Below are 10,171 nucleotides of genomic sequence, written 5' to 3'. Positions count from 1 at the left end.
CCCTTAAGATGCTTTAGCAAGATAGTGGCTCGTTTGTGAACTTAACTGACTGTGATCTCATATTGGGCCTTTAGGTTCAATATCAAAAACTCAATCTTGTTTTTAATAGTAGTAGTATGAACTCTTGTATGTTGAATATCATTTCGATAATATAGACCCCGTTTGGCCCCCATTTTTTGAAAATGAAAATGGGTGTAATGGTTGGTTTTTTTTTTTTTTTTTTGAAATTTGAGTGGTTGAAAAAGAATAAAATTTTTCGATTTATGTGTACTATTATTTTATAGAAGATTGTTTGGTTGGAAATAGGGGAGAGACAGTGAAATGTAATGTGTTAGGTCTAAAAGTGTAATTGGCAATTCTATGGACAAAATGGACTTAATTGTATATTTGTAAAAGTCAAGGATTGAATTGAATAATATTGCAAAAGTCAGGGACTTAGGGTGAGATTTTGTAAAGTTGTTTGGTAGGGACTAGAGTTTGAGTCTAAGGATCAAATCAAGAATGCGACGACGAAATTTCGCTAGCTTCTCGCCTTGCCAACGCTTGAGCGTAAAAAACAGAACCTACGTCGCTCGCTTTTTTCCTCGGTTTCGCTCGAGCAAAAGTGTGTCACTCGCTTTTCGTTGAAATGTTGCTTGAGCGACAGTGCTATCCGAAAAATCCTAATTCGCGTTTTTCGATATTTTTACACGGCCCAAGATACATTTAACCCCTAAGTATAAATAGAACAAGTCTGGGGTCGTGAGATACACTGTTGCTGCATTATGCTAACATTGAATACACTTTCATATCATGTTCAAGAAATGCAAGTCAAGACTCATTGGGAATTCAATCTTTTCATCTTGTGATCTGACAATCAAGGATTTGGAAAACATTAAGGTTTGTGAATCCAAAGCACCGTGTCTTCCTTAATCTTGTAAGGAAGTGGCTCTCTCATTGAGGGATTAAGAGAGGTGGACGACAAGCGCAGTGAATTGAACAAGAATAGGTGGTTCTTGGAATTTCACTTGGTGGTACAATCAATGAAGGACCAGGAGGTTGTAGTGGACAACAGATTGGGCTGTAGGAGGTAGATTGGGAAGTCTAGCAGGAGGCTAGAAGCATCTACAGCAGTAAATCGTGAGACTGGAACAGTGGGTTTGATTGGGTATGAAGTTTGGTAACTTGTACTTGTTGAATTGGTATGGTGGACATCACTGGCTTGGTCCTGGAGTTTTACTCACGTTGGGGTTTCTCTATCATCATATTGTGAGTTATTGTGTTTATTGTTTACCTTACATTATGCAAACCGGCAGTTCAACCTTAGAAATTAATTGGATTGCATGTTTAACTATCTAGACATTAATTAAAGCGACTTGTTGCTTTGATTAATTAATTCCTCACATAAGGTCAAATTAGTAACTTGGAACATAAACTTGGTAACGCATAAAATTTGAATTTGACACTGTATCACGTTAGCCGAACTTTCTAGTGTATCTAAGTGTTCTAGATCGACTTTTCATAATGAAATGTAATTTAATGAGTACCAAACGGAGGCATAATTGATGAGGGATTTTGGTGTTTATACTCTTAACAAATGGGTGCATATTCAAATGTAACAATGGAAGAAGAAGATCATGGTGAAGTAACCTTTGTGGGTAAAGGTCCCAACTTGTGCGGAGTCATCCATGGTCCATCACGGCATCTATAAAGGCCTAAAATGTGGGCCAAGCAGGGCCCATCACCATGACCTATCTTTTACTTTTCACTTTTTGTTATGTTGCTTTTGAGTATAGGCCTGCATGGACAGTTGGTCCTGACAGAGTGCCCTTTAGTGGACTAGGGTGTACTTACACTCTTATTAGGATAGCGTGTCCATATCGTACGTGTGTCATGTCAGATCTTGATAATTCTCAAACACTCAAAACATGTATCCTACTCCTATATGGGCTTTAAAACTATTATTCTATTCCCGAAACACTCAAGGATGCTATTACATCGAACGATTAGAAAAGATGTACCATTGTATCTCTATTATTTAAGAGATTATCTTGCAAGAGGTATACAATATGTTCTTATTCATGCAATTACCTCTGTTTGGCATTGATGAGTGTATTTAAGTACCACTTAAACTTGATATTTAATTAATTTCTATGAGTTTCAGAGTGTTTTAATGTGTGTTTTGATATTGTGGTATAGGTTGATAAGATTGAAAAAAATAAACAAAAGTTGGCAAAATTGGAGAAAATGGCTAAGTTGCAAGAGATTCAAAGTTCGGAGACTAAAGTGCAAATACACAAAAGTTGTGTCAGACCTCATGACGAAGATTCAAGAGTGCTCAGAGTCATTTGGATAAAGAAAGACGTCAAATGGATTAAATATAATCAAAGTATGATCACATATTAAGTTCCAACAAAAAAAAAAAAAAGTTATGCATTGTTTTCAGCCTCATATTGAGACCCAATTTTGACATAGAAAATTATCTAACTTGAAAATGATATTTGAATCAAAGTTGTAGCTCTTTAACGCATCTTGAATCTTCTAAATCGGATATCGGAAGAAAAAATTATGATAAAAATACTGAAGCAAGTGCTGTTTGATTTCGTACTCGAAAGCTGGCACCATCAGGGCGTCAAGGCGTCGCCAAAACATAGATGCGATGCCGCCTAGGTGCGTCTAGGGCACATTTTTTTGCCTTTTTTAAATCCATAAATACCTTACTTTCTACACACGGGGAGGCACTTATAAATACAAAATTTTCACTCTTTTGAATGGGATTCACACATTGAGAGGCAATAAATATACCTTGAAATTAAAGAGAAGAATTGAAGGGAGGAAAACATCAAGCAATTGAAGGTTTGGAGCATTGATTGGAAGAATAAGGAGATCTTGGTGCAAGATATATAATTTTTCTTCGACATCTTTACTAAAAATCCGGTGATACATTCTAAGATAATTTCTTATTTTTCTTCTTTCGTTATGAACAGCTAAATCTATTGTTAGGGCGAATAATGTAATCCAATTGGAACCATTTATGTTTTAATTAAGATTCTGGTCTTTAGTATTCCATGTGTTGATTTTATTATAGATTTAATACATTAAATTACTTGATCACTAATTTTATGATTTTGTGAATCCTCTACTAATATGGAGATATGAGTTTATGATTTAGACCATATAGTAAAATTCGATAAATTGGTATAACGAGTAGAGATACTTATACTAATTATTGCGGTCATAATTGAATTCTTAGGACAAATGACTCGTTTAACTAAGTTACATTCGTATAGAGATATGGAATTGAATTAGTTAAATAGGCTTAATGAGAACTCAATAGTGGTAAATTGAATATAATAGGAGAATTCGACCGAATATTGCATTAGATGTGAATCTTAATTTAAGATGTAAAGGTTATTAATAGTGAAATTATTCTGCCCTAACGTCCGTTCATTATTTAATTTCTAAACCAATCGTGTATGCATCAACTTATTTCCTCGTATTTAGATTGCAACTCAAATCATATAAGTTTTTATTTTCTTCCATCTAATAGTGGTTAGAAAAAAAATTAAATTAAGTGCTAAAGTATAGTCCTTGTGAGAACGATAATCCATGCTCTGTGGTCCACTTTCTATTTGTTGCGACCCATACAATTATGAAAATAAAATCGACAATAGACATTGATTATTTTGAAACTCTTTAATTCACATTCATTTTCAATCACACATTTAAACAAAAAAAAATTTGCACATAGACCCAAAATTTTTCCTACTTTTTAACCACACATTCTCAAAAAAATCACCATTAAAAACATTATTTTCAAAATAATGGCCATAAAACATGGGATGTAGTCTACATTTGGTCCAACGCTAATAAAATTTTTGCCTCGACTCAATCCTTAGAGCTGTACTTAAAGCGTTGAATTCGGAGTTTTGTTCATTTCCAAATATTCTTCTCCTTTTTCCCATACTTATTACTGTATATTTCTCACGCACTTGAAGTGGAATTGATGCAATAAAATTAGAGATTGAATAGATTTTGACAAAATTTGATGAAATGTGTCGTTGAAAAGTTGTGGGATCTATAAAATATGTGGTTAAAATTAATTTTTGACTTTTTCTTAGATTCAAATCTATAATTTAGTTGGTACCAAACGGGGCTTAATTTGTTGGATTGTTCTCTTATGCTCATCTTCAGACCAAGGAAGATTTTTTTATTAAGCTTCCCGTTAATGCAAGACGGAAGCATGGATAGAGATAAAAATATAAAGTTCGTAACACATAAACGAGTGTTTGCTCGATTTTCACTCGAACGGACGTGATAATTATTTGGAATCCATCAAATAAATATTGAAATCCCCCAATAAATTGAAAAAGTGAAATATCTTATTAATTAAGAATCGAATAATGAAATTAAACTCTGAAAAAGTGTACAAAGCCCTTATATATAGACAAAATTATCCCCTAATCTTACTAATATAAGGAGTCCAAAATAAGGAAATTAATAAAATCCCGATCTAATCAAAATTCTTATTCTAATCAATAAAGAAATTATAGTCCTAATTAAATAAAAAATAAAAGTCATATCACTACTATAATTAGAAAAGATAGAGACAACGAGAAAACATAAAACATAGAGCTAAACAGAAGCTTTCTATTAGGAAATAATGTTTATCTTATTGGTTTCAGATTTCCTTTTGGTATTGTCATGCATTACTCCTTTCCACTTCAAAACAACTCGACACTGAATTGTCATCAGGATACAAAGGGTTATCGAAGGAAAACTCAGTGTCTGAATTTATAATGGTCAGAAAATCTTTTTCCTCCACTTTAAAAGCTTTACATGCCTTCTCTATTGGTGCAACCATAATCTTTTTATCCTTCTACTTTATAGGTATTTTTTTCACCCTTATGTATGGCATCCACATCAAACTGCCATGGACAACCTAATAGGATATGGCACACTTTCATGTCAATAACATCACAAATAATTTCATCATTATAATGTTTATCGATGGAAACAGGTACTTTGCAAGTCTCAACAACTTGAATGGAAGAACCTCTCTTCACTCAACCAAGTGAATAAGGTTTTAAGTGGTTCTCAATTGGTAGTTTCATCAAATTCACCAACCTCTTCGATACAAAGTTCTCACAACTTCCATTGTCCACAACAACTTTAAACACTTTATTCTTGATAGAACAAAGCGAATGGAAGATGTAGTGGCACTGTCCCTCCTCCTTAGGCGACAAATGGAGTCTTTACAGTACTAAGTAAGCCTTTCTACACCTTCCTCAATAGAAAATTGTACTCCCGCATACTCATATTCTACTTTAGTATCTTCCTTCTCGTCCGCTGCCTCCAGTTCCATTAAATTGATTTGCTTCCTTTTGGGATAGTTAATGGAGCGATGCATCAGCCTGTGGCATCTATAACAAATATCTTGTGGGTTTAGCATACGAAATTGCATTCTGAGATGTGCCTTGAGTCCAATCTTTATTCCCAAACCGAATAATATAGTTAATATTGCTTTTGTTAGGATTGGATGGGGTTTGTTATGGGGCTTTTCCTTTATCTGAAGCAACGGATGATGATGTTTCAACAGATGGAGACCTCTTATAAGAAATTTCCCTCTTATGAGATTCCGGTATCTCCGTTTTCTTCGTCATGTTAATGGCTTCTTGCATTGTCTAAATATTCTGCAAACCAATTCTATCTTGAATAGCTACCTTCAAACCACTGGTATACGTGGCTACCTTTTGATTTTCAAATTCTGATAGATTATTCCGCTTCGCCAGTCTCACAAATTCATTAGTGTCGTATGATGATGTATGACTTCCATGTATGCATCCCAAGTATATATGATATAAAGTCCGTTCGTAATCTGCAGGTAAAAATCGATCCATCGTAGATTGCTTCATCTTTCTCCAAATTCGAATCCGACTTTTTTCATGTCTCCTTCGAGCATTCTATAATTGATCTCATCATACTGCTGCCTCAAATTTCAAACAGAATGCCACCATCTTAACCATCTTGTTCTCTGAAACATCCATAATATTAAAATATCTTTGAACCTCTACCAACCAATCCAAGAACTCCTCAATCTTCATGTTTCCAAAGAACGGGGGAATGTGAGCTTTAGTTTGATAATCATCAAAGGTATTTCAGTTTTAATGATTAGGATTACGTGGCGGTACTTCAAACTCCGACCCAAACTCTGATTCACTTATTCTATTGCACACCTACTATTATTTTCTCTTCGAACTATAGGCTTAGCGATCCGTTCATTGTTGATTGTCTATTTTCATTCTATCCATTGTTTCCAACACCCCGCAGAGACAGTTGACGAAGTTCTTCGATCCGAGTAGTAAGATCGTCAAGTCGTCAATCCATCTTTGTTCTAGTAACTGGCACGTCACCCATGTTTATGAATCAAAGATATAGTGATGGGAAAAGTCTACTCTTATATCACCTAACGCAAGACGGAAATGTGGACAAAAATAAAAGTTTCTAGTTCGTAACATACAAACGGGTGTTTGCTCGAATTTCGCTCGAACTAAAGTGATAATTATTTGGAATTTACCAAATAAATATTGAAATCTATCAATAAATTTAAAAACGGAAATATCTTAATAATAAAGAATTGAATAATGAAATTAAACTCTGAAAAGTGTACAAAGCCCTTATATATCAGCAAAATTATCCCATAATCTTACTAATATAAGGAGCCTAAGATAAGTAAACTAATAAAATCTAATCTAATTAAAATACATATTCTAATCAGTAAAGAAACTATGGTCCTAATTAAATAAAAGATAAAAATTATATCACTACTATACCTAGAAAAGATAGAGACAACTAGAAATCATAGAGCTAAATAGAAATTTCCTAGTAGGAAATAATGTTTATCTTATTTATTTCCTTTCCTAATTGGTTTTGAATTTTCTCTTGGTATTGTCCCGCATTACCCATGTACTGCAACCACAATTGAATACATGCCACCACCTGTTTCTTCGGTTACGACGTAGCTCTACCAGAATTTGGTAGCAACTAATTAGTGCTCAAGAAATCATACGCTAGTGATGAACTGAATTCACCTTTGAGATGCATCAGCACCTATAATTTTTCAATCTTCTCGTTCTTCGAAAAAACCCGACTGGATACCAAAAAGAAAATGACAGTCGAAATGGTGTGGGGGTATCAACTCATCCCGGAAGTATGGATGAACAATGAATGACTAGTTATTTTAAAGAATCTTCATTTTATAACCTACTAGCTGAAAATATAATCCTTTTATCAAATTCTTGAACATGGAATATTATAGACCCAAAAACAAAGAATATTGTTACGTAGTTCCACTGGAGTTACAACCCCAGTTTAGGTGGCACTAAATAATAGGTGAAATTAAATACGTCATTTAATTTCACATATCATTTAGTCCATAATCTAGCGCCATCTAGACTATAGTTGTAATCTCAATGGAGCTAGGAGTGGGCTATTTTCCCGAAACCGGTGGAGCCGGACCGGAACCATTTGGAACCGGTTAGTTTGGTTCCGGATCTTCTAAGCAATGATTTGATTTTGGAACAAATTATTAAGAACCAACCGATTTTGATCCTGTTCCCGGTTCTAGTATGGGAACCAGACGGTTTCATAGGATTTTTTATTTTTTCCTTTTTTGGGAAAATATATGACTTAATCTCCAGTCAATTTTATAAAAAATAATCGGGTTCCTTCTTTATTTTAGACTTGAGCACTTTACTTCTCTTTGATTCTTCTTTGATTAATTGATACTCAAGTCAAATTAGAATATTAGGTAAATCTATACCTAAATAAATTTATTTACAATATATAATTTCATTTCTAAGATGCGAGATTTTATTTTGTTTTCATTTTGATTACATAGTTGTTGATCCGATCGAAACTTTTTAACTAGATTTCTACAAATTATAACTGACTGAACGAGAAGTTGCAATACATTTTTAAAGAGTGTCCAATTCAATGTAGGATTTTGATTTTGATGGAAGTTTGTTTAATCATTGGATTACTATGCAGTTTATTTAAGTTGATGATTGTTTGATGATAGTAATTTATATTATTTTTTATACTTATTGTTTTTCTTTTAATATTTGAATAGTATGTTCGGTTCTTCTATATTTTATTAAAAGTATCACGTTGGCATTTTAAGATTTTTTTTATTAGTGAACATTTTATTTTGACATTTTTAATGTAAAGAACTGGATCGGACCGAACCAGAACCGATTGGAACCAATGGTTCCGGTTCGGTTCTATAGTTAGCTGTGGAACCAATTGTTCCATTTCTAAAATTTCCATTAGTATTCCATTCAATTCGGTTCCCTTTGGAATTAGATTGAACCGACCGAGTCCACTCTTAAATGGAGCTAGATAACATTACTCAAGAACAAAATATATTTTGGAGAAAGCCAGAAAGGATATAAGTCCACCATGGGGCTTGAACCAAAGACCACAAGGTTATTAGCGTTGCGCTCTACCTACTGAGCTAGACAAGCATTGACATTGCTTCGTGTATTGTTTAATATTATATAATTTTCCTCATGATTAATAAATTTCTCTACCTCGTCAGGTGATGATTAAATTTAAGTGAACGTGACTATTGAAAAATACTCGGTGTAATATTTCAATTTCAAGAATAATAATACTGTGTCTTGGACGGCAAATGTGAATTTTATTATAGTTGAAGATGTGGTTGAGAAGTCCAAGTTTGACCATTACATCTTTAGGAGAAACTATTGTGAATTCGGCCTCTGCCCACAACATTTATGGTTGACTAGTAAAGTTACGTAAACAATTATTTTTGATTGCCACATGACCAAATAATTTTATTGCCTCCAAACCAAAAATAAGAATAAATTTAATTAACATCTTGATTCTTAGTAGAAGCCGATAAATATTTCCTTGGAAATAATTCGCAAAACCTTCCCAACTCATATCAGCCATCCATACTGATAAGTGGGTCGCACCGATGTTTAATAAGTGCACACGTTATTTTTCCGCCATCTATGACATGTGCATACACGAACGTCCATCACTTTCCGGTGGTAAATACCGTGTAAACTCTAAATAATCAAACATTTTGTTTCTTATTTCAAAGTCTATACGTTTCGAAATCGAACTACTTACAATGAATATGTATCAGACACTTCATGGAAGCTGACACTCTCAACCCTCATAACTCTCTCATTCCGCGTCGGTATATCCGTACCAATATATATATAAATATCAGTAAGCGGCATTTTATGCATCTAATCATATTCCTTATATCTTTCTCTTAGAATTTCTATCGGTAAACTCATTCTTTAATTCGACATTGATGGACAAACAACAGCAATACGAGCACGTGTTTGATCATTTTGATGCAAATGGAGACGGGAAAATATCGGCTTTGGAGTTGCAGCAGTGCGTTAACGTTGTTGGATCAATAGGCCGAGGAGGAGAGTTGTCGTTGGCAGACGCCGAGATGGCCGTCTTTTTGATTGACTCGGATGGTGATGGATTGCTTTGTTTTGAGGATTTCGTGAAATTGGTGGAATTTGGAGTTGGAGAAGAAGAGAAGACAAATGATTTAAAGGAGACGTTCAGGCTGTATGAAATGGAGGGGAGTGGGTGCATTACACCCAAGAGTTTGAAGAGGATGCTCAGTAGATTAGGAGAGATCAGAACCATTGAGGCATGTAGTGTTATGATTAATCATTTTGATCTCAATGGAGATGGGGTGCTTAATTTTGATGAATTTAAGGTTATGATGTCGCGTTAACCATAAATTCTTTCATCATTGTTTTAGGTTCTGTATATGTATCATCATTCATTCATTGTATTTGTATTTATTAGAATTACACATTCTTTCTCCTTTGGATTTAAGATTATGTTCATTCACTGCCTATTTGTTGGACTGTTTCTGAGAGACTCAAAGGGAGAGCTATATGAAATTCTTTTGCAAGAAAAAAAAGTTGTGAATATATCTTGATAAATATTTAAATACAAATTCTCTATAAGCAAAATATATTCTGATGCATGATTTAATAAATAGTTAGGGTTTGTTGGTGTTCGATCTTAGGCACAACCATCGACCCACAAAAAGTGATTTAGAGGGCCTAGGAACAAGAAGGTCGAACCATCAAGGAAATCCCAAGCAGATCGATCACAAGTCTGTTGCAAT

General features: G+C 34.1%; 1 protein-coding gene across 1 annotated transcript; it reads left to right on the top strand.

The window, feature by feature from the left end:
* The first annotated feature begins 8,990 nt into the window (after window positions 1-8,990).
* Window positions 8,991-9,959, top strand: LOC111402580 (putative calcium-binding protein CML19). The gene has a single exon (XM_023030960.1). The coding sequence runs from the start codon at window positions 9,326-9,328 to the stop codon at window positions 9,767-9,769; it is 444 nt and encodes a 147-aa protein (XP_022886728.1). The 5' UTR covers window positions 8,991-9,325; the 3' UTR covers window positions 9,770-9,959.
* The last annotated feature ends 212 nt before the right edge of the window (window positions 9,960-10,171 follow it).

The sequence above is a fragment of the Olea europaea genome, chromosome 10, assembly GCF_002742605.1.
Source record: "Olea europaea var. sylvestris chromosome 10, O_europaea_v1, whole genome shotgun sequence".
Taxonomy (NCBI): domain Eukaryota; kingdom Viridiplantae; phylum Streptophyta; class Magnoliopsida; order Lamiales; family Oleaceae; genus Olea; species Olea europaea.
This window is presented reverse-complemented; position numbering and strand designations above follow the sequence as displayed.

Coding starts and splice junctions, on each gene's coding strand:
- LOC111402580 (XM_023030960.1), top strand. CDS start 9,326: ATGGACAAACAACAGCAATACGAGCACGTGTTTGATCATTTTGATGCA.